Genomic DNA, 25,516 nt, shown 5'->3' with positions numbered 1-25,516 from the left:
TCATTGGAATGAAACGTTCGAGATTTGAAATCGTCGTAATCATCGTCTCCCGAACTTTTCCCAACTATGTTGGGGTCGGGGGGTAATACCAATGTTTTACAAGGAGCAACTGCCTATCTGACCTCCTCGACCCTTTACCCGGGCAACCCAATACAAAAAATCATCAATCAATCCACTTTTCCCAGTTTCTAAGCTTCAAACTCCTAGAAGGAAAATTGCCTATTCTTTACCTAGGTACCTAAGACTGAATATTCCTCATATTCGTCATCAATTTTCTACGCGGTTTTGTTATAAGTTAGTAAGGTGCAAGTATAATGATGTAGTACAAGTTCATAACGAGACTGGTTTGCACCGTAGCCGGTCATGGAGCGAGGTATTCTAGTGTTCGCGGCCCTAAGGTGAGTGCTTGCAAAATTACCGTCGCAGCAGGAGTCAGGACCTCCTTGGATGTAAAAGGGAATAGACAAGCCCGTGGAGCCCGTCTGTAGATTGTCAATAAACAATCTGTTATGCTTGCCTGTTCTTGATCAGTAAAAAATTTATTTGAAATATAATAATTAAATAGTCATTTTTTTTGTTTCTTGGCAATAATTTATAGTCATTTAACGATAACATCGGTTAATTTGCAATTAAGAAAAATACAAGTTAATTTTTACATTTCTTACGGTTACGATTTGAAGAAGAATAAGGAAAATCGACTGGCACGTACTTACGCGATAATTTATTAGTTACGTAGATAGGTATTTGTGTAAATTAGCGTTGCCATAGTTACTTCAGACTATTTTTCGACTGTTTTCCTTATTTAAGTAATCTGAAGACAGTTAAACGGTACCTATTGATAAACACATACACTTTTTATAAAAAAAATGTAGTAGGCTCCTCACCTTTGTTCTTTTTTCAGTAAAAATTACATGTTTGATCGATCAATTTATCAATTTTCACATATTAGTGTGGTTGTTATTTGTAGTTCCTAATACTGAATACTTTTTTCCTATTCAGCTGTGTCTTCTGCATCGCCTTAGCAGCAGAGAATTCCTGCGGAGACTGTCTCATTTTAACACCTTACATTCAAAATGGCAGCGCTGCATTAGCCAGACAACTTTCAGAAGTAAACTCATCAAACTTCCTAGGCTACAGGAGTCATTCAGGCTTCATAACAGTGAAGAAAGAATATAACTCCAACTTATTCTTCTGGTTCTTCCCCGCGGCAACGGATATATCTGAAACGCCTTTAATAATATGGCTGCAAGGAGGTCCAGGCTTCTCGTCTATGAAAGGACTTTTTGATATCGTTGGGCCCATCAAAGTGGAGAATGGAAAAGGTAACTTTTTTTATAGTAGGCAATGAACTAGGGAAGTTGGTAGTAAAAGTTCGCTCTGTTTTCCGTCTAAGCAAGTTACCATTAATAACCAAGTCATGACTAATAATCATAATAGACCTATGCTTATAGCTACTAACTTTTGCCCGTGGTTTGGTTTGCTTCTGGACTACATAACGAACTTTTTTCGTAAGTACCTTTAGTAGGTACCCATCCATAGTTACATTTCTATTAGTTTTCCCAAAACAGGTCAATTAAAAGCATTTGCTCAGTAAATACCTGCTTTTTACAATTCTTAATGGTCATTTGATCTTGAACATTAACAATAGGCTGATATTATGATGATGATGCTTCAATCAAGGGCAACCCTAACGGGGCTCACATATTTTTCACCGTTTACCAATAGGGTATTTTAATCTAGATGAGAAAAAAATTAAAAGTGTATTACAATGATTGTTTAGAGGAAAAGCAATCGGGAAATGTTAGTTTCACTTCGTAAGGTACATAAATATATTTTTTATTGTAGTTTAAAGTTTTAAGGTTTTTTTATCTGTCTTTGAACACTACGAAATGTCGCCGCCATGCTAATGACGCCATTACGGTAGTAAACAAAAGTGTCAGTTAAAATTTTCAATACATATCAAAATATGTATTACTGACAGCTGTAGTTTGTTTACTAACGTAATGACGTCATGACCAAAAAACAATCATGGCGTCCGTTGTGTGCCGCGTTTTCGCGAAATACGCGCGAAATTTGAAATTATGATAAAACAATTAATTTATATTCGTACATAACGTGAGAAAAAAAAATATTTTTAATTTTTTAGAGATATATTAAGACTAAAGAATTTATTTAAGATATATTTCAAAAATGCATGTAATACCCTATTCAACAACACTTGCATGGATAATATTCGTTGCTAATTGATTAACTGTTTCTTTTATCGATGCAATGTGCACGATAAATTCATATCGTCATCGTCACGGCCAACTATTTTATTGCACATACATATTATCAAAAGTATTTAATAAGAATTTAATCAAAGTACCTATATATATAATAGTATTCAAGTTTGGAACGGTTGATGCTCCACTACAAATAATCTACTAAGTATTCGGATTAGGTTTGGTTGTGTCCGAAATAGATTCTAAGCAAGGAATTTGATGATCCTTTTTTCATGGCAGTTAATATGCAACTAGGCGCACTTTTTACGATGTCTGACCGATAAAACCTAGACAATAGACAGGTTTTTATGAAATATCGTGCTGTGTATTCTGATACTTTGTCTGGCGAATAGGTACCTACTGAACATTAAATAGCCTCGCACGGAGCGCAAGCCAAACGAAAATTCCTCATGAATCCCTTTTCCTTATGATGAAAACTGCATGAAAAACGGTTTCTGTAGTGTAATAGTGTAGTAATGTAGTGATCACTTATCCAAAACCTTCTTTATATCTATGACATTACTAAATGATTCTATCTGCTCACATGACTTTTCTGATTTCAGTGGCATCAAGAAACGTGTCATGGGCCGATCACTCCTTGTTGTTCCTCGACAACCCGGTCGGTGCTGGCTTCAGCTTCACGGATGACGAGAACGGATATCCCGACAATGAAGATGATGTGAGTCAATATGAATAAGTAAAAACATAGTTATGCTGAACTCACATCTCTTAAACCTTGCACAATGGTCTTGCCGTGTTGCATCCTACTGTGTAATAGTTGGTAGATATGAATAACTTAATGGGTACCTGCAGGATAGAATAATCTTCCATTCCGATGGTTATGTAGGTATCTCCTTATCTAGTAATGCTGTAGAATAATCGTTATCTATTCTGTCTTTTATTTATTTCCATATTTAAACCTCTTTCTCGTAAAAGGTGAGTGTGATGGCATAATGGATGGCATAGAACGCTTTCGTCTAAGTCTGAGCGTCATTTTATATGCTTTTTAGATGTAAAGTTTACCTGTTTACAAGTCTAAAGTAACTGTACCTAATGATATTTATGCAAATCTATTGCAACGATGTTTCGCTAAGCTCATCCTACTCTTTATTAGCCCATAGAAATGGAAATAAACCAGTTCAGGAAGCAGTTAAGTAAAAATACAGTTTTACTGATTACTGGTTTGTGTCTTCCACAGACCAGGGTCCTAAAATACGGCTTGTTTTTTTTTTTAAATATTTTATTGGTTTCCAAGCATCCCAATACACTTTCATTTCCTTTAGGTTGCAATATTTGTATTATACGATATTTGCCCCTTGTATTTTTATGCACTTTCATACAGTGATAGGTACTGCTTGAGGAAACCTCTTAATAATTTTGCTTGCTAATACCTATAGAAGCTAGAAGTCCAAAAAGTAGCTAGAAGTCCGTGTCAAAGCGAGCGTTTCAATTTTTTAAGAAAAAGCAAAAATTAACACATGAATGATATCTCTGCGACAGCAGATTTATGTATAGCCTAATTTCAATAATCTGATTTCGGTTTCTAGGTTGGGGAACAAATGCTAGAGTTCCTCAAGCAGTTCCTGGAGATGTTCCCGGAGCTACGATCAGCACCGCTCTTCGTAATCGGCGAGTCGTACGCCGGGAAGTACGTGCCTGCTCTCGCCATTCAAATCCATAGACACAATGAGAAGGATAAAGAAGAGGATATCAACTTAAAGGTACTTAATAAGTAATACCTACTTAATAGGTACTTAATAATTACCTATGCTTCATAATATTATGAAGCATAGCATATTTTTAAGGCAAAGAGTAAATCATTTTCCGATGATGAACGCAACGTAAACTAATTATTCATAAAAAATACAATAGAGCATAAATTAAATAAAACTTAAATAATAAAAAACCTAATTTATTTTGAAGAGGATTTTATTGCAAAAATTTGCAATGCGTAGAAAGATTGCATCATTTGCTCCGGATCTAGTCTGTCTAGTTACTGTTGTGCTTATGCCTCATTTGCCTTAAGCCTCATTTGTTAGAAAAACTATTAAAACCATAGAAATCCAAAATCTAGTACCAGTAGGGTAAAGGCGGGATAGATGCCCCACTTTTTGAAATATGCTTATAATTTAATAAATATTGGTTCTACATTAATAACACCTATGAATATAACTAGTTTAATCCTTTAATTAGTAGTAGTTTTGGACCTATATACTACAGGTTTTGCAGATTTTAGCTTTTTGTAGACCTCAATTTTTGGGGATAGATGCCTACCCCTATGGATAGATGCCCCACCTTGAAAATACTAGCGAGGATAGATGCCTACGGTGCGGGATAGATGCCCTTCATACTGTATAAGTATATGTATTAATAATATTTACATATTTTTTGACTTTAATTCATTTGAAATGAAATGTATTTTGCAGTTTTTAAAATCTTTTTATATTCATTATCAGATTAATTAAAATTAACACAATAAAATTCTAAAAGTATTATAATGAAAATAAAATAATGAAAAATAATGAAAATGAAAATAATGTATTTTATATTTTAAACCCTTATTACAAAATATGAATTATTTAGTTTCAACATTCAAAATTTTAAAAATCATTCTTTCAAAAACTAAAATAACACAATATACTTAGCATCACAAATGTTTAACCGGGCAGTGAAAAGTGTGCAGGTTTCATGTAACCAGCACTGACACATTACACATTGAATCCAGTCGGATTTAGGGTTTGGTTGTTCATAGTTTTCAAAGCATTTTATGCAGTTATTTTTATTTGTATCTTAAGGCTCATCCTGTCCATCTCTTTTAGTCTTTTTCACCGGCAAACCTTTAGTTTTCTTTCCCTTAACTATGTTCTTAGGTGAATTGTCTTCATCTTCACTATTTGAACTGCAAATCATTTGTAATCAATAAAAAGTATACACAACCTATACATAACCACGTGAAAAATATAAAAAAAAAACACAAAAATATATTAAAACTATATATTCAAAGCAGTTATAATACATTCAGGGTACACGTGGTGTATGGAGGGCATCTATACCGTAAAAAATCAGGGCAACTATCCTTTTTGACAGGGTTAGATGCCCTAGTATTTTTTTAAATAAATAAATACAATAGAGCAACTATTTACATCAAAATGTATACTTCATTAGACAATATACATACGTGATAAAAAATTTGATGGAATTAATATCTACTTATAAAGTTATACAACAGCAAATACTCACCTTTAAAAATTTTACGCTCGCTGTAAGTTCGCCGCGAAGATGAATTCACACACGAGCGAAACGCGACCTCACCCTTCGATGGCGCGTGGCTAATTTAGGTGCGGGGTGCTTGTGGCTTCTAGTTAAACGGTTGTTTCTTAATCGCGAGCATGGGAAGTTAGGTTTTTAAAAAATGGGGCATCTATCCCACTGCGGCATCTATCCCGCCTTTACCCTAGTGGGAGTCCTCCTATATTTACGTCCAAACCTACATATATGTTGAACTCATTCATATTGTCAACCTTTTATTTAAAATCCTTTCCAGGGTATAGCAATTGGTAACGGCCTAGTAGAACTCCGGAACATGATGCACTATAGCACCATGTGTGAGGTACTGGGCATCTTGGAAGGCCATCAGATCGATCACCTGGAGACGTTGGAGAAACAGGTTGTCAAGCTAATCGATAGCAAGAAGATGGTCGATGCTGCTAACGTAAGTTCACCGATGATGGTATTAAAAATATTATGAAAGGACGTCTTTAGTCCGGTTGACATTACACTACGTTTAAGCAATTTTAGAGCCAAATCATAAGGCAAGATCGCAAGCCACAAAATAAGAATTTCATTTCATGTGAACACTAAGAACTTTTTTCACGTGGTCACTCGTACACACTGTTTTCCTAAAATAATTCAGGATTTGTATACCTGCTTATTGCCGTTCCATGCTCCTTAATTTTTTATTTCCAGAAATTCAACGAAACAATAGAATACATAAAGAAACAGAGCGGCGTCAGCATATACAACTTTGTGGAGGAACCTACATCAGGGGCTCCCGAATTTGAAGAGTTCATTAACAGGAGCGAAGTGAGAAAGCAGATACACGTGGGCAACGCAACCTTTGACTATAACAACCAGCTGGTCTATGAGAAAATGTTGCCAGACTTCGCTAATAGCACTAAGCCTTTTGTTGAAGAGCTTTTGGAGCACTATGGAGTTTTGAGCTACAGGTATGGATTCGGAACTTTGCAATCCTCTAGTAAATTGATATAGCCATATCTTAATTTTTGGCAATCATTGATCGACCGCTCTTTAGAAATTATCATAGATGGGTAATACTTACATTGTCGACGTATAACGTTCTTAGTTTGGAGTAACTGTTGGATTATTCTTTTGGACCCGCATACAAGACAGCTTTAGATAGAAAATTTCAGTTATAGTTTACGAAGTGGTAGAACCTCTTTATTATACTTAGAACTGCTGCAACATTAGGTTGTCGCCTTACGATCTCGATTGATCTTACCTACCTCCTTATTTCCATTTTTTATATCTTCCAGTGGTCAGTTAGACATAATCCTCGGCTACAGCCTGTCGAAGCATATGTACGAAACACTGAAATGGTCGCGGCGCGAGTCGTACGCGCAGGCGCCGCGCCGCCGCCTGCGCAGATACGCTAACGGATCCGTTGTCGGGTAAGACAGCGAATTGCTATGATTAATTTATTTGCCTGTTTGTTTTAGTGGATATTGGAAAACAACAATTCATGATTGTTTCTCAGTCAGAAATTGTAATTAAAATTGCAACGTGATTTACGATCTTCCACCCCTCAAAAATTAAAACCACCAAAATTACGACACTGAAGGCATTCTTAAGTGTCCAATTCCTCCTGCAAGGTTTTACAATTATGACAGTTATATTAATTTCATATTTCAGGTACAGGAAAGCAGGTGGAAATTTCGTGGATGTTCTCATTCGAGGTGCTGGCCACATGGTGCCAGTTGACCAACCAGACGTCGCCAAGTTTATAATAGACAGTTTCATAGAGGAGTTCAAATAAACGCTGCATTTTATGTACAAAATATATTTTATTCACTATTCTATATATTAATTATACCATATTTACAACAGATTGTATTAAATCTAAAAGGCACTGAGGAATACAGGGTCTTGGCAGATATCGTAGACTAGTTCTCGCGTCCAATGTCTTTCACCCAATAATTTAAATGCCGAAATGCATTTTATGTACCTACCATCATTTCGAATGCTACAAAATCGTATGTCGATTAGCACGATTGTACTCATCAGCAAATACAACAAATGCATGAGATCTGAAGTCGATAGTAAACTAGGCTCCTATTTTAAGACCACTCTGCTCACAAACTGTAAACACTGCAACCCACCATCGAATTCTTGGCCAAAAACTCGTACAAAATGTTATCGGATTGAACTCCTGAATTTTGGAGCAGCAATGGGCTTAAAAATAGCCACAAAAATTGGTCTACTGAGTTAAGGAACCCTGTTCATCAACGTCAAAAAATGCTACGCACAACCTATCATCAATGCTCAGCATAGAATCCTGACTCCTTAAAACATAGTGGAAGTAATACTGGTTTCGTCAACCGTGTTGTACAAGTACGCATCAGTCCGTCTCTTCCATCGTAACCCATACACTACACCACAAACTAAAGCTAAGATCAACAGCACGTTTAATACTATGCTCACTACCATCACAGTTTGAGACCCTGATGGGGACACAATAGGAACTTCTAGTATAGTCTTGGAAACACCTTCTAGCTCATCATCAATGTATTTCGCGGTATCTTGGGCCATAATGTGGTAATCCGGAGGTAAAGGCATGGCGAGGCCCTTAATGAAGCGACTGATTAGTTCCGTCGTTTCTGCTGGCTTGTCTAGAGGGACTAGATGTCCTGCACCTCTGACTAGGACTTCTGTTAAGCTGCCTCCGCTTTTCACGTAGCTGAAAATAGAACAAAATATTCCTTAAGATCTTGTTCATGTTTCTTAAATAATTAATTCGCACCTCTGGTAGAAGGGAAAGAAAGAACACCGCCATGAGAAATAAGTGGCGATGGAGACCAGATTGAATGCAAAAAATCTTTTAAAAGCTCTATTGCAATATTGCAGCGGTTTTGGTGCTCTTACTATTCTAAAATTCTCAATATTTTATCTGCTTTATAATCCACAAGCATATTAATCATTTCTAAGCTTCACCTTCTGAACGTAAAAAAAAGATCATTTATATATTGATGATTGATTCCATGGATTCCATTGGTAACTTACCCAGCGACTTTATTGTCAAACCACCAAGGAGTCCGCGATGCATTCAAGAATTCTTCCCGTTTGTTCCAGTGCCAGTGCTTCCTGCGAGCTCTAGCGTTGGGCACGCATGGAGCTGTCAGGTCCATCTGCCCACTGCAAACAACATTAAGGTTTTCGATTCAAGATATTGCAGGGTAATGTAGTGGTTGGAAGCTGGCTTCTGTTTTATACAAATTTTACATATGTATGTATAATTTGTACTGTCAATTAGTAGCGGATTTAGGTACCGGATTGGGCACTGTGGGTGATCACACTTATTTCTCCTTTATATTAATATTATGTACTCCCCCAGTAAACTCACTTATGATCTACCCCTGTGTACACCCAAGTACTGCCCCTTTCTACCCTCCTGATGTACATGCATACCTATATACAATTGTACATACCTTATGTATCGTATGTGCATAATACAACGCATTATGCTTGCCAATAAATAAGAAACACATTTTTCTTACCAATAAATAAGTATCCTATAATGATTGAGCAGCATTTCCACCTTCGAGCGGACTTCGCTCAAGAAGTCAGGAGTGAGCATATTATGAGCTGTTGCGTTATGGAAGGCGAACTCTATGCTGCCGACGTGCAGGGCTTCGGTCACTTCGGGTCTTCGAATGTAGCTGACGAAGTCATCCAGGTGGGATAGGTCGTCCACTAAGATGTTAAAAGTCTGCTGCTGCCTTGCTATGTCATTAAGGCGGTTTAGAAGTTCTTCTCGAAGCTGCAAAGTAGAAAAAATATTTATTCGATACGCATAGTACTTGTAGATAGATATCAAATTATCTGGACTGTACCTACATAATATCTGTATTTACTTCTAGTTTTCAAATTAGAAACGATATTTTTACATTAATTCATATTTTTAAAACGATCTCTGATATTCAATGAATAAATAATTGAACGTCACCTGAAAACATGACAGGATTACCAATAGAGAATCAGTACAGAAACCATGGATGGATTGCGTGGCAGAAAATATTGCGAAAAAGTCAAGGCTTCAGATAAAGAAATATGCTGCACCGACACCAAAATAAATGAGAGGAAAGAGGATCATTAATCATGTAACTCTTTTTTCTTAACTTACCAAAGACGCGGAATCGGAGTCTTCTCTAGTAATAGCTTTGTCATATGCCTCCTGCAGCGGCTTGACTGCCAGCAGGCCCTGGCTGTCGATCAGGCCCCACTGGTAGTACACCGAGCTGTAGTCTGCTATGCTGTCCCGACTCAGCACTGGGTTGCCCAGTATGATGCCCTGGAACATTTTAATAAATAGATTATGAATTGACAGAAAAATCACAGAACTTTCAGCTTTACTAATAACAATATTCTTAGTGGGTAGGTGCAGAGATTCTCCGACTTCTCTGATCTGTTTTGTGTGTATCGGCAAGAACATTTTCGAAATTAGATTACGGGAGAGTAATGGGCAGTTGCATCATTTCAATAAAACACTGTTGTTCTATATTCTCCAGAATAATCTTTGTACCTACCTATTTCAAATATGTAGATAAAATAAATACTTACTTAATTATAAGATAAGTAAACTACTTAATAAACTGTAATTTTAAACCCTATAGGTACTTACGTACACTTTTACGTGCGGCAGAAAAAAAAATTGGCAACTCGTATACTATTCAATCGAGTATTTATGTAGACTATGTAGAGCAAGATATTAGATATTAATATTATACAAACATTGATAACTACGGTATGTCCGGCGGCGCGAGAAGGTTACGTCAATCAATCGTCATGGAAAACGTTTCCTGATAACGAATACCCATATATGTACTTCCGAATTAATTAAGCAGAGCTTAATTAATTGAAATATGCAGGTGCCTACGGGTTTGAATAGGTAGGTAGGTACTAGGTATACATACAAGCTCTTGTGTCTAAAAATCCTGTCCAATGTTAGGTTAGGTTTTTTTTTTTTCCACAACAGACCACCTCCAGTCACTTAACCAAATTATAGAAAAACACATAGAGTTCCAGAAACCATTGTACTTGGCATTCGTAGATTATACAAAGGCTTTTGACAGTATAAAGCATTCAGCAATATTGTCAGCTTTAGAAGACCAAGGCATAGAAAAAACGTACATAGACCTCTTGAAAGCCATATACAGCAATAGCACCGCCAACATAAAATTAGACACATCAGGCACCAAATTTCTAATACATAAAGGAGTCAAGCAGGGTGATCCGCTCTCACCAAAACTTTTTACCAGCACACTCGAAGAGGTTTTTAAGGAACTGACAGATCCCTGGATATCGCAGGGTATCCGAGTCGGCAGTAAAACACTCACTAACCTTCGCTTTGCAGATGATATTGTCCTATTCGCACCGTCGGCAGAACAGCTGCAACAGATGCTCCAAGAGCTGAGCTCCGCCAGCCTCAAAGTCGGGCTTGTGATGAACCGGTCAAAGACTAAAGTAATGACTAATAGCGCGAAACGTAGGGTCGAGGTAGATGGGCAAGAGATACAACATGTCGACGAATACATCTACTTGGGCCAGTTAGTGTCCTTCGAAAACAGGCAAGACAAGGAAATCGATCGACGGATCGAAAACGCCTGGAAGAGCTACTGGTCCATGAAGTCGCTTATGAAGGGTGAGCTCCCTTTATCGCTGAAGCGAAAACTAGTCGACATGTGTATTCTGCCCATCCTAACCTACGGCGCTCAGACTTGGTCTTTGACCGAATCTCAGAAGTCCAGGCTAAAAGTATGCCAAAGAAGCATGGAACGTAGCCTGCTCAACATACGGCTTAGCGACCGGATACGCAACACCATTATCCGGTCCAAGACGGGCATACTCGATGTGGGCAATAAGTCTGCAAAGTTGAAGTCGGATTGGGCGGGTCACATCTGTCGAATGCACCCGGACAAGTGGGCCAATATTACCACAAAGTGGATCCCGGAGGATGGAAGGCGACCGAGAGGGAGACCAAGGAAACGCTGGAGGGAAGACTTGGACAGCTTCCTCTCGGACTGGCCTCAAGCAGCGATGGATAGAGAAAAGTGGAAGGCTTTGGGGGAGGCCTTTGCCGAGCAGTGGGACAGCATAGGCTAATAAAAAAAAAAATGTTAGGTATTTAGAATCTTGAGGTCCTTTTAATATTGATAGTTTAGAAACAACTTGTTACATTTGCATAACAATCATAGCAGCATTTTTAACAAATATTAACACATATCTAGAGGTATATTTTGAAAGATGCAATACTAATTTACGGTAAAGTAAGTACAAAGTTACAATGATAATCAAGGATTTTGTAACAAATATAGGTACATAGGAACGTTTAAAACTTGCTTTTTGCTTAAATCGCAAAATTTGATACGAGATGATTTAAGCTTTGCTAAAGGGAAATAGGTACCGAGAGTAAACAAAAAACTAGATTTTTGCAAAAAACTAGCTTATTAACAGTCTATTGAAATCAGTAAGGTCAACGTAAAAACTTTTGAATATATCATTGAGATTAAAAAAAGAGTTCTTGAGTATCAATTTTTTGTCGAATTTTGAGGTCGATACGGTTTGCGAAAAATATTTTGGATATTTTTTTTATTTTTTTATTTAAAATTCAGACATATTTCTCATTGTGGTTAGGTTTGGCGCAATATAAAAGGTTATGCAGATTAATGGACTCGGCTTCTATAAGTGTAGCTATTAAAACTAGGATGTGTACAGCTCAAAGAAAGTAATTACATAAACCATATAGTAACATGATCTGAGCAATAAACCATATTTTTACATAGATAGGTCAGTAATTACTATGGCATATCAATTCTAACCATCATAAGTTTCATTTTGCATACATACCTACCTACAACCAAAAACGATTTCACGGATACGAACCGCAAACGATTTTTAAATTGACCTTGTCAATTAGTTTTGACATTTATCATTTGGTGTCATTTGTGTCCATTGACTTGCATTGAGATTGCTTCGTTATTAACTCGAATAGTTTCCGTTATTTAAGAGGTGTCAGTTTATTTAACCTCTATTCAATTGAGCAGTTTTTTAATGTGTTAGCATAGGTAGGTACTTGTTGAGCAACCTCTGTTTGTACACTTTACAATTACCTGCTCAAACAACAGTAGAAAATGATTCGTCAATATTTTTATTTCAATTCTGTATTTTTATAAGTCAGAAGTGTTCTAGGAATCGGATTAAGAGTATGTTTCCCTGTAGTAGTAGACAACGCGTGAATTGTATTTCTTTTAACGGATCAGATATTATACAAAGGTAGGCTACTCAACTATCATTAGGTCAAATACAAATTACTTAGTTCTAAGTTATTATAACGCTGACGTCTCAAGGAGATGTGAGCAACGCCCGCCAAAGAAGATATGTATAGGTTGAAAGGGCCTTGGAAAACAAAGGGCTTCAGAAGAAACAAAGTACCTAACCAACAAAAGTTTGACACACAACCGGCGAGGCATCATTTGAGGAATTCTAGTCTACCAAAAAAAGGGAAATCGCTGGTGAGGCTTACCAAAATCATATGAAGCAATGATTTTACCAAAAATAATTAAGAACAATATTTTCTTCCTCGATCCCTCACAACTGAGGATAGCGAGGAATCATCACTCACCAGTCTTTCCTGTCTTCGGCCATTCGCTTGTTGGCATTACAAACGTCTTTCAAGGATCTGTCCAGCGGGTTGGCGATACACCACGACAACTTTTTGCCTCTACAAGACCGACTACAATTAGCTTTCTAAGTTAGACAATTGAAAAATATACATACCTGTAAATTAACATCCAGCAGTCCGATACTGTGGTCCTGTTCTAGAATCTTGATGCCGAGAGCTGGTAGATATCGGCCGGCGTAAGATTCTCCGGCTATGTACAACGGCGCTTTGGCCACCTCGGGGAACACCAGCCGAAACTGGTGTAAAGCCTTGTATAGGTGCGACGAACACTGGAACATATGATAAAATACTTGTATTTTATGTATTGCAATGCAATGATATTAGAATTTGCAATAAACATTTTTTTATAATCAGAATTGATCGTATCGTTGAAGCTGTCAAAGTGTCACCACACGCAAAAGTGCTCTCGAAGTTTTTTGTGTTTTTTGTCTGCAAATCTGCATATTAGTGCGTGGAAATACTATAAAAACAATCTTAATATAGTGATTACTGTGTGACATTATTAGTAACTCATAGTGTTTGGTGATTTAAACAGAAAAAGTGACTAAAGTTACGAAGTGACAGTCGTTTTTTCGAATCATTCTTCACCTACCTACATATTTTTTACTATTTCTCATAATTCTTGTTTGTGACATATCGTCGTATTGTCATGTCATCTGACAGTTGGAAAAATGTTGCCATAGTAGAATTCTGAAATCTACCATGAACAGCGATGATGCTCAAGAGTAGTTGACCAGGCTTCTGTGTTGGTAAATACTGCTGTGCATCCTCCACAATGGTGATGGCAAGACTCATTATCGCGTTTTGTCATCAGATAAGAAAGGGTGTGTCTTTATATGAGATCCTGTGAATGAACAATTCTATTGGGGACAAAATGAGTGAAAATGAAATTTTAAACATATCCTCAACCTCTTCGGAGGAACATTCCACTGAAGTCGGAAACCAAGCTCGTGTCCACGAAAATCCTGCTGCCCGGAAAGTTCTTGTTCAACAGGCACTCCATCCTGGCCTATTCCTGCAAAGGCCTAAACCTGCGCCAATTGGAAACTGTCAATTACAACCATCTAGTGAAGAGTTGAAATCAGCAGATGTGCGCTTGACGCCTACCGATTCACCGCAACCTCCCCCTTGGCAGAAAGTGCCTTGTAATAGGAATAAGAAAAGAAAATTATCTACTAGCCCTTCTGCAGATATGACCAAAACATCAAATCGATATGATGTACTGCCCGTCGATATAGCTGACGAGGCATTAAACCAATGAAACAAGCCAAACCCCCACCAATTATCCTCTATGGAATTGAAGACCTAAAGGAATTAACAAATCTTCTGGAAACCGCAGTCAACAAGGAGCAATTTACATACAAAATTGTCAACAAAACGCAACTTAGGATTAGTACTAAAAATGTAGATGCCTACAAAAAACTTATCTCCCTGGTAAGAGAAAAAGGGCTCATAGGGCACACTTTTAATAGGAAAGATAATAGATGCTTCCGAATTGTTATAAAAAACTTACATCCATCTACACCAGTGAACATTATTAAAGAAGACATAGAGGCAACTGGAAATATTGTAACTGGAGAGATAATAAATGCAAGGTTTGGTCCTAACAAGAGTCCCACTTCGACATTCTTTGTTAATCTGATAACTGGTCCCCAAAATAAACTTATTAAAGATCTGAAATATATCTACCACCAAAGTGTCATCATAGAAGAACCAAGAAAAACGAAAACAATAGTCCAGTGCCAGAGATGCCAACAATATGGCCATACTAAAAATTACTGTATGAGACCATATAGGTGTGTAAAATGCGGGCAGTCACACAAAACAACCGAATGCCAGAAACGTGACCGAAGTTCTCCAGCAATGTGTGCCTTATGTAATGGACCACATCCAGCGAATTACAAAGGATGTGAAGTTTACAAAGAAATCCAAGCAAGAAAACAGAAAAACTATATTCGTCCAACAGTAAACAAAATAACATCCAAAACTCCAGTAGTAAATGAAACTAACATAGAGCCAAAGAAACAAGAAAATAGATTTTCCTACGCAGAAACCGTAAAATTAAATCAAAGAAACGCCATCTCCCAGAACACTCTGGAGAATAATAATCACACATCAGGCCAAATAAACGCGACCCTGGAACAAATCATTATAAAACAGACCGAAAAATTTGATATTATTCTTCAACAAATGAGCACTCTTATGACCCTCATAGCTAAACTAGTTGAAAAACTGACAAAATGACCACGCTACGGGTAGCGACCTGGAACATCAATGGTCTCACCACTAAGAATCACGAAGTCGAACTGTTTTTGGCTGAACATAAAGTAGATATTCTTCTCATCTCGGAAGCACACTGTAAAGCTAATTCTATAGTAAAGTTTCCCGGCTACCACTGCTATGTTACAAATCATCCTGACGGTACATGCCACGCAGGGTCGGCCATTGTTATCAAAAAGTCAATTCAACATCATCAGATGCCTAACTACGAAACTGATTACATTCAAGCAACCACTGTAACAGTACATGACAAAACAGGAGACCTCAATATGACGGCAGTGTATTGCCCACCTAAACACAACATTACCGAGTCAATGTACTCCAATTTCTTTAGCACCTTAGGACACCGATATATTGCCGGTGGAGACTGGAATGCCAAACATACATCTTGGGGCTCCAGATTAACTAACACCAGGGGCAAGCAGCTGAAACTAAGCATAGACAAAAACAAATTAAGTACTATATCTACTGGAGAACCTACTAATTGGCCAACTGATACTAAGAAAGTGCCGGACCTTATAGACTTCTTCATTTTCAAAGGACTAACCAAGCTTTATATGAAACCTGAATCTTGTTATGATGGTTCCTCAGATCATACACCGGTACTAATGACAGTCAGTACCAACCTTATAGACGTATCAAGACCAATAAGGCTATGTAATAAACTAACAGACTGGAACACTTTTCGAGAACACATAGAGGAATCGATAAACATGAAAATGGCCCTTAAAACTCCTGACGATATAGACGAAGCAGTGAACGACTCTCATACAGGAAGCATGCTGGATGAGTACTCCTGAAATACACTACAGAAGTAGCGAAGTAATTAACTATCCCTCAGAAATAAAAAAAGCTGTACTAGAAAAGAGACGGCTTCGAAGAGTTTGGCATCTGAGTAGACTTACTGAAGACAAAATTAATTTTAACAAAAGCGTAAGTAACCTGAAGTTCCTACTGCAAAACTGGCATGACAACTCATTTCAAGAAAAGCTAGAAAATCTGACTGCTACCGAGTCCACAAACTATTCCCTGTGGAAAATAACCAAGGGCTTTGATAGACCGCAAGCCGTCAAACCGCCACTGAAATGTGCAGAAGGATGGGTGAGAAAACCCCACGAAAAAGCAGACCTCTTTGCAGAACATTTAGCAAAAGTGTTTTGTCCGAATAGTTCTGGGGACAAAGATTTTGATGAACAAGTGGATGTAGCTCTAAACCAAGATTTCCAAATGGACATACCGCCGAGACCCGTTTCAGCACGCGAAGTGTGGAAAACAATTAAAGAGCTTAAGGATAAAAAGGCACCAGGCTTTGACCTAATTACTAAAGAAATTCTCAAGCAACTACCTCGAAAAGCTGTAACTTACATCACTACGCTGTGTAATGGGGTATTAAGAGTTCAACATTATCCTGACATATGGAAAGTATCTCAAATAATTATGATCTATAAAGATGGCAAACCACCAGGAGACGTCACATCCTATAGACCAATAAGTTTACTTCCAATACTGTCTAAAGTTTTCGAAAAACTTCTTCTTCGGCGAATTCTTCCGATCTTAACAGAAAATGGCATTATACCCAGCCATCAATTTGGCTTCAGACAACAACACTCTACTGTAGAACAAGTTCATAGAGTCTGTGACAAAATAAGAAAAACTCTGGAAGAAAAAGAATACTGTTCAGCAGTCTTCTTGGATATTCAACAGGCCTTTGATAGAGTCTGGCACAAAGGCCTACTGTGTAAAATTAAAAGATGTCTGCCACACAGCTATTTCTTACTATTTAATTCTTACCTCTCAGGAAGACTGTTCCAGGTCAAAGAAGGTGAAATCACATCAAATTTTTTTGAGATACAAGCGGGTGTACCTCAAGGCTCAGTTCTGGGACCTATACTCTATAACATTTTCACATCTGATCTCCCTTGCTCGGATACTGTAACAACAGCTACATTCGCCGATGATACAGCTATCTTGGCGAGTCACAAGGACCCAGCAGAAGCCTCAAAAATCCTACAAGAAGGCCTAGACGAAACATCCAAATGGCTTCGAAATTGGCGGATTAAAGCTAGCAGTTCAAAATCAGTTCACGTTACTTATTCACTACGCAAAGGTAATTGCCCCCCCGTGACAATAGAAGACAAGAGCCTTCCTCATCAGAATTCTGTCAGATACCTTGGTCTCCATCTCGATAGACGTATGACATGGAATGATCACATCAAAAAGAAACCAGATGAACTTAATATCAAATATAAACGATTATTGTGGTTGCTAGGACGAAACAGCAAACTCTCAGTAGACAATAAACTATTGGTGTACAAATCTATCCTAAAACCTGTATGGATGTACGGCCTACAGCTGTGGGGTAGTGCTTGCAACTCCTCCATTACACGAATACAAAGAATGCAGAATATAATACTCAGAACCATCAGTAATGTTCCCTGGTATGTGACTAATAATGAGATCCACGAACACCTAGAAATGCCTACAGTCAGAGAGGAAATTGATAAGGTCAAGAATAAATATAGAAAGCGGCTGGAAGCCCACCCCAATACCCTTGCACAGCAGCTAACAATTCTCAGCTATGTCAAACGCCTTAAAAGAAAAACCATAATATAGGTGAAAATAAGTATGAGTAGATGTCCTCACTGGAGGGCACACTTGAAAAGAAAAATTACAAATAACATATTTGCTAAAAGTGAAGGCACTGATTGCAGATTTAATAATAATAATAATAAAAAAAAAAAAACAGAATTTTCTTAAAACAGTTTTCATGTTGATGAAATTCATAATGAGAATGTAGACAATCTATATGAATTTCATGCAATTTAAAATTTGTTAATCTATGATAGATTTCCTTGGTTAATTTTTTTACAGTAGCTACTTATTTGCATTACAAACACGCAGCGTCCACAAAACATTTCTGTTTTGAAATAAATAATTGGATTAGTTTATCTAACTCGTGAATTCGTGATCTATGATGTCTATGATATAGGAAAAACCAGCACAAATCTAGTTACAGGTTCGTGATCATAATTATTAAATAGATACTATTATGACCACATAGTGTTCTAAAAACTTGGAAAAGGACGTGACATATGATCTTTTATTGTATCCGGGTGCCTGAAGATTTCAGAAGAAAAGGTTTAGTTAGACATCCTTCATGCTCGGATACCTGGCTGCGAATGGCTGCGATGAACCAAAAAGGTACGTTTTCAATGATAACTGCTGACTGCAACTGCCGACCGTATGTTTTTCGTTGAATTAGAGTAGACTCCCTGGCATTCTAAACATGCCTTAATGAGGCTTACACAATCTCTTAAAAACATTGCCAATAAGTACTAAAATAGGAGCTCTATTGAAGTAATGAAACACTTTACAATTCATACGCGGAAGTTTATCGCCACGCTTCATCGAACTTTCAACAAAAAACAACGTATAAACCAGTTGTCTATTGTTTTGTATCAACAGTTCAACACTCGTTTATGCAACCACCAATAATGTTTGTTTTGTCTCTTGTGGAGCAAAAACATTCGCATGTGAAACAGTGATTGATCACCTTGTTTTAGTATGGTATCATTTTATCCATAGGTAGGTATTATTTTAGATCTGTCTGGCTGCGAGATTGTTTCTCACGCTGCACCTACAGCGGCAATCCTTTTTTCATCAAAAAAATATTATTTTAGATTTCTATAAGTTTACGAAATAGACTGACTAATGGCCAATTCCTGAGTAATTTGGTGCGCCATTGATCTATAAAATTTTAAGGGAAAATGTACACCTAGCAACACAGCTGACATAGTAAGATCTTATATACTTTTTTCAGATCATAAAATGTTGGTAAAATCACTTATTAGGTACTTACCCATTTACATACTTTGAGGGACAGTACAAGTGAAAAGTTTTCTTCAAGAATCGAAAAATTATGTAAAATCCTTCACCTTCGATAAAAATTAATATCTGCCAAATTGTGTCAACATGATCGCGCACGCCCATTCTATCTTCAATCTTGTGCGTACCTAAATATGTTAATGGATTCCGACCTTGATTTAACTAACTACTTCGTATTGATTTAAGCGAATAAGTATCACCACAAGCCCAATCAAACTTTGACCGCTAAAATATTGAAAAAAATCTAAGAAGGCCATCCATCCATATTTACATTTTGATGTTTCTTTGAAAATCGTTAGTTGTTTTATCTTCTACATGATTTACAACTTTGTAGACCTAAGAATTTTCTTATGAATAGGTACCATAGCTTTATACCAGGTTTTAACATAAAATAGCCTACATCGTTTAGCCATATAATTTTATAGTCTATTCGCATAAGAAATTGCCTTTGTATCACCTTAAAAGGTATTGTGTAAGGTTCTTACCGTGGTCATATCTTGTATGAAGCCTTTAGGGCTGTTGGTAAAACTGAAGCCGGCGCCTATAGGGTTGTCGATAAACAGCAGCGAATGGTCTTTGGCCCAGGTCGAACTCCGCACTGCAATTAAAACAAAATTTTTCTAGCTAGAAAAAATATAGTACGACCAGTTTTATATTAGAAAAACACTTTCTTTGTTTCCGCTGCCCAAAGCATGACCAGGTTTTCCTGTCATTCTTATTCAGCTTGTCACAACACAAAAAATACATACCTAAATGCTGACTAAGACAAAACCTCGAGTCAATGTATTCAAAATTCTGGGTTTGTCCTAAGAATTGTTTATGCTATTTGCGTAAATATTGCCCAAAGTACTTATAAAGTACCAATGTGGTTGTTGAAGCATGAACCTACTTTTTAAAGTGCTATTATCCTTGTCCAAAGCGGTGGAGAACTTAATCAGAGTTTTTTTATTCCGTAATGTCATGTGACTACATAAAATTAATTCTCTTTCACGTGGCCTTCATACTTAATCCAATAAATAAAGTACCTAAATCAAGTAAACCTGAACAAATGAACTATGAATCATTTCTATTATAATATCGTGTTTATCAAACATTTCATGTGTAAGTATAAAATTTACGGTTCGCCTATTATTTTTAAAAACAATTTCAATGCTTTGTGAGTTTATTCGCATACATAACTCTGAGCCACTGACATATTATACTTGGCTTTCATTCCTAGTTGGACAAAGCTTTTAGAATTGGTGACAGAAGCAAGGAGGAAGGAGAAATGAGGGCCAAATTCTCTGAAATCTAAAGTCTTTCTAGTTGACGCTTACCAAATCAGTCACTTCAACACGACTTGTCATTATGCAACGCCTAAAAATTAGGTGTGAGGTTTCCAGCATGAATTCAACCTCTTTTTACATCACTCAAGATATTGACACTACGAAGGTTGGCATTCCGTGCATCTTGATCATAATTCACATAACAAATCGCTACCCACTGTAATATTTTATAGTGAACCGGTTCTACCAAAAATATTTTATTCTTAAGCTTAGCGGGCCCTTGAAAACCGGTAATTCCGAAATTTACCTTGAATTGTTGCTACGTACCGTATACCGTTGAGAGTAAGGGTAGGAGACAGTGAGTGTACCTACCTATGTATATGTATGTAGATTTATTAAAAATGACCGTGAAAGTATAAGCTCGTAATTTTATATGTCTATCGGCCAAGGTGTTATATGTCTAAGTGCCGAGTAATCTATTCGGATCGGAACAAAAAGATCAAATATGCAAGTAAATGAGAAGTGTATAAATAAGGGACAATCGTGGGAAAGTTAAAATAATAGTGTAAGTAGGATATTATGATCGCAATAGTGAATTAAATATTGAATATCATCATCTGCTGATGGTGCTTTACAGTTAAACTGACTTGTATTAAGTAATAAAATTAGTTTTAAATTATGATAGTAGTAAAAAATATATATATCTTTGTAATTTTTCTGCAAGGATTGTCTTTTGACCAGACCAAAGAATTGCCGATTATAGTAAATCCAATTAACTAGATCGGCGAGACGGCTGGCAGGAGCTGGATGCGAGAAGCCGAAAATCGATCTCATTGGCGTGCACTTGGAGAGACCTATGTCCAGCAGTGGACTGCGATAGGCTGTGATGATGATGATAATGATGAAATTAACTAGGTAGTGATAATCAGAATAAAATAGAATGTAAGCATTATAATGAATATGTATAATAACACTTTATTTGTCACAGTGGCCTAGTTTTTAGTTACTACAGCAATTTATTGTTAATTCGCCATAAATATTATAACAAGCCCTATAAGCACAGGTTTTTACCTAGTTCAGGCAAATAATGCATCATCACTTATTTAGAATTAAGCAAAAGTATTGTCATAAAATGTACAATGTGAAGTAATAAAAGATTTATTTATTTAAGTTTATCATTAATAAATATGTATAAATATTTCGGGACGGGAACTTCAGTATTTCTTCATTATTTCTTCATTTCTGGGCCATAACCTTGTTAACAGGCCTTTTTTCTGCTTTAAAACATTTTGCAGTTTAAATGAAACTGGTACCCAGGGAATCCCCACAGCAATTCATACAAACTGTAATACCTAATTGGTATCATAAAACTCGCGCTCAAAAACCCGCTGAAAGGGAAAATAAATACGGAAATTCCTGCATTTTGTATTATATCAACTAGAGACGTAATATAATTGTCAAAAAAGAACATATAAGTTTTTTACATATTATTAATTACCTATTGGGTATATAATCATCAATTATTATTTAAATTTTTCGTTAATCGCAACTGGTTTTAAACCGGAATTTCGTCAGTTTTGGAAAAAATGCTATTAGATACAAAATTACATCATAAAAGATTTGCAGCTTACCTATATAGAAGAACATTTCAAGAATTAGGTAAGTATATGGGCGAGGCAAAACGGGTTTAAACATTTGTTTAAAAATTCTACTGTGCTGCGACAAAAGCATTAGAAGGTCAATTACTCTTATCACAGAAATATGTCCGAAAGGGAACTGACGTCACATCCGAGATTAACGTGACGTCTGAAGAAAATGGGTCAAAGTAAAATTAGCTAATTAAAGAAATAACTATTGTAGAGCAGGCATGTGAAATAATTTAGAGTTTTTAAAGTACCTACATATTTACTTGGTTAAATGAGTAGAGGCTTTGTTATTTAACCAAGTAAATGTTTAAGGATTGCGTACAAATTTTTCTTTTAAATCTATTGACGTGAACATTATTTTAAAACGGGAGTTTATTTCAGTGGAGAAAAAAAAAATAAAAATTGTACCAGCTAAGGTCACCTTCATTAAATAATGTATACTTATTACTGTTATTAAATGTATTCTAAAGTGTTTTTGCAATCATAACAAGACGTATCGAGGGTTCGGCTTTCCAGCTTCTACAAATGGTGATTGAGTTATTGTTTTGGGAAGTCTCAGTTACCATCGAAGTATAAGATTCGTACAATACCAATGTACGACCATCGTGTTTGGCAATAAGTGTACCATCTGCTGATCAATTTTAATGTCACAAATATTAAACTTCAGTAAACTACTTACTTGGGTACTTATTCGTGTGACAGTGAAATGTTCTTATTTGAAAATGGTCATTATTATAATACCAAATAGCTAACTAATAGCTACTACCTAGGAGTTTAGAGAATTCCCCAAAATATAATAATGTTGAATTATAATATTGTCGAATGCCACCTCTATTTAAGCATTGACCTACCTATGATATCAAAAGGTCAACAAATTAGTTATTTATTTGCTTAATTTGGTCATTCATAACGTGCCAACTTATTGGCTATGCATCTATGCAACTAATTCATAAGCTACACGAGCATCGTCATTAATTTCTTTGAGTGTCTTTCCGGTCATAATTAAAACACAAGACCCGTCATATGAATCAATAAGTACATAGTATAAAACAAAGTCGCTTTCTCTGTCCCTATATCCCTATGTCCCTACGCTTAAATGTACTCAACGCATTTTGATGCGGGTTTTTTTTAATAGATAGAGTGATTGAAGAGGAAGGTTTATATGTATTTAAAATACTAATTATAAAAGCGAAAGGAACTTACATTTCAACTCGTTGTTCGTATATTCGAAAGGTCCGATCTCGTCGAAGAGACCAGCCAGGCTCGTGGAACCAGGACCTCCTTGCAACCATAATATCCATGGCGTTTCTTCCGTATAGTTTGGTACCGGGAAATACCAGAAGAATAAATTCGAGTTCAGCTTTTCATCAACCGTGAAGAACCCAGAGTAACTGGTCCTGTTCAAGAATAATTTGGGATCTACGACGGATAAGTTTCTTGCTTGTTCCACTAAGTTTTTCTTGATGAGCGGTGTCAGGATTAGAGCTGGGGTCCTTGCTAATGTCGATGATAGGCTGAAAAGAAAAACAATCGAATACATTATCGATTTTACGCCGTTTATTTTTTTAGGGCTGCAATTAATTGAAGGTCAATATTAACCAATTTATTTTTATAAATAATAGTCAATATTAATTAGCACGATTTTTCCTATTTCAATTAAAATTTTATTGGCATAATAATTTTGTTGTTAATTTCAATAATTAATACAGATTGGGTCGTGACATTAAACCTGTTTCGAAGGCTGCGCGTGTAGGGTCAAGACCATTGTTTGGAAATAATCGTTTAAGTACAATATGTCCACTTCCTTGCACGCATGGTGAAAACATAGGTGACACGTGCCCTGTTAACTAATGTAGTAAGTACATGCTTACTTACTTGTGAAGCCTACCTACTTGTAAAGGAAAAAAACGTCGGAACTGAGTCATAGTAAAGGTTGTTACGACAAAGTCGGTTCCTTGCTTCAGATTCATACATAATTATACCTAATTAAGTACCAATGTGGATTAAAAAATCTTTGCATTTTTAATTAGTCGCGATACAACCAAGGCCAACTTTAGGTATAATAAATAGCAAAAAAATATTTGAAAATGCATGCAAATAAAAAATATATTTTGTTTAAATCGATTATTCTCTTAAACTATAGTAGTAATTTTACGGTGTATTAACATTTCATAGAATGGTTGAGATTAGAAAAATATGAATGTGCACTTAGTACCATTAACTGATAAGGTTTATACAAACAAAAATATTACCATATCCAGTCACGCTCAGTATTAACATAAGTACATACTTAGGTTCTGGCAATGTTAAACCAATAGGAGATTTATTGAACAAAATAATATTGCTAGAGAAAAAAATACTCGTAGTTACAAACTTAATAAATGTCCTTGCATCCCAAATCTAAATTAATAAACAGGAGATTTTAAAGTTAGATTATCTTAATGGCAATCAAGCATCAAATTTTGTTTTTCAACTGTTTTCATGGTTTCACGCCGCATGGGGGAACTTCTTCCCTTACAGGGATAAAATATAGGGCAGGGACAGTGTAGCTTTCCAATAGTGAAACGAAACCATTTTTTAAATCGAAAGTCCCAAGAAAAAAAACCTTAAGCGTAGACTTTTTGCCTGTTGTACCTACAAGGATGTAAACATTGGCTATGCATAAATATCAATCTAAACACCAAGTGTGAGAACATTTGTATCTATTATATCCCATTGAACCGGCACTGAATCAATCAATTTAAATTATTGGCAAGTGCAACGACATCATACAATTGCGCTGTTGTAAAGGGATCATGATTTCCTGCTAACTGGCAGATAGGTATTTTGCAATCAATCACAATGTAATGCGTGCACTCATTCTAACAAGATTTATTAATAAAAAACAATCCGTGTAAGTAAACAAGGAATTAAATTAAAATAGTAAATATAATTGACCTACCTTGATAATAAAAATAATCCAATGAACACTTTCATTTTGCACCACAGATAACTTTATGTTTATGTTAGAAACTTTTTCAGTGTCATAGGTTAATTGACGCGCGATTTAAAAATTGGAACACGGTTCGCGCGCGTCGGCATCGAGTTCAGCAACCGGACTGGGTAGACTCGCGCCAACCAGAGAAATTGCACAACACTGCCTGGTCCGTGACGTCATTCGATAGTCTACATAATATTATGTACGGTCATATAATTAGCTCT

The 25,516-nt window shown here is 36.4% G+C and overlaps 2 protein-coding genes across 2 annotated transcripts; one reads left to right on the top strand and one right to left on the bottom strand.

The window, feature by feature from the left end:
• Positions 1-295: 295 nt before the first annotated feature.
• On the top strand, positions 296-7,342 carry LOC110373107 (venom serine carboxypeptidase). Its single transcript, XM_021330252.3, has 8 exons — positions 296-398; positions 1,000-1,322; positions 2,828-2,943; positions 3,812-3,985; positions 5,809-5,976; positions 6,231-6,490; positions 6,818-6,952; positions 7,194-7,342. The coding sequence occupies exons 1-8, from the start codon at positions 364-366 to the stop codon at positions 7,315-7,317; spliced, it is 1,335 nt and encodes a 444-aa protein (XP_021185927.3). The 5' UTR covers positions 296-363; the 3' UTR covers positions 7,318-7,342.
• Positions 7,343-7,829: 487 nt separating this feature from the next.
• LOC110373105 (venom serine carboxypeptidase) lies at positions 7,830-25,443 on the bottom strand. The gene is made up of 8 exons (XM_021330250.3): positions 25,257-25,443; positions 23,519-23,829; positions 19,890-20,002; positions 13,335-13,508; positions 9,682-9,849; positions 9,056-9,318; positions 8,562-8,693; positions 7,830-8,238 (listed from the first exon to the last, which is right to left on the bottom strand). Exons 1-8 carry the CDS (start codon positions 25,289-25,291, stop codon positions 7,845-7,847), a joined length of 1,590 nt encoding a protein of 529 aa, XP_021185925.3. The 5' UTR covers positions 25,292-25,443; the 3' UTR covers positions 7,830-7,844.
• Between the last annotated feature and the right edge of the window lie 73 nt (positions 25,444-25,516).

The sequence above is a fragment of the Helicoverpa armigera genome, chromosome 6, assembly GCF_030705265.1.
Source record: "Helicoverpa armigera isolate CAAS_96S chromosome 6, ASM3070526v1, whole genome shotgun sequence".
NCBI classification, from domain to species: domain Eukaryota; kingdom Metazoa; phylum Arthropoda; class Insecta; order Lepidoptera; family Noctuidae; genus Helicoverpa; species Helicoverpa armigera.
The sequence above is the reverse complement of the archived record's forward strand: the minus strand, read 5'-3'. Positions and strand labels throughout refer to the sequence as shown.

Coding starts and splice junctions, on each gene's coding strand:
- LOC110373107 (XM_021330252.3), top strand. CDS start 364: ATGGAGCGAGGTATTCTAGTGTTCGCGGCCCTAAG. Junction 2,944..3,811: donor ATCCCGACAATGAAGATGAT/GTGAGTCAATAT, acceptor TTCGGTTTCTAG/GTTGGGGAACAAATGCTAGA. Junction 6,491..6,817: donor TATGGAGTTTTGAGCTACAG/GTATGGATTCGG, acceptor TATATCTTCCAG/TGGTCAGTTAGACATAATCC.
- LOC110373105 (XM_021330250.3), bottom strand. CDS start 25,291: ATGAAAGTGTTCATTGGATTATTTTTATTATCAAG. Junction 20,003..23,518: donor TACGAACAACGAGTTGAAAT/GTAAGTTCCTTT, acceptor TTTTAATTGCAG/TGCGGAGTTCGACCTGGGCC. Junction 9,850..13,334: donor TGCTGGATGTTAATTTACAG/GTATGTATATTT, acceptor AAAATGTTCCAG/GGCATCATACTGGGCAACCC.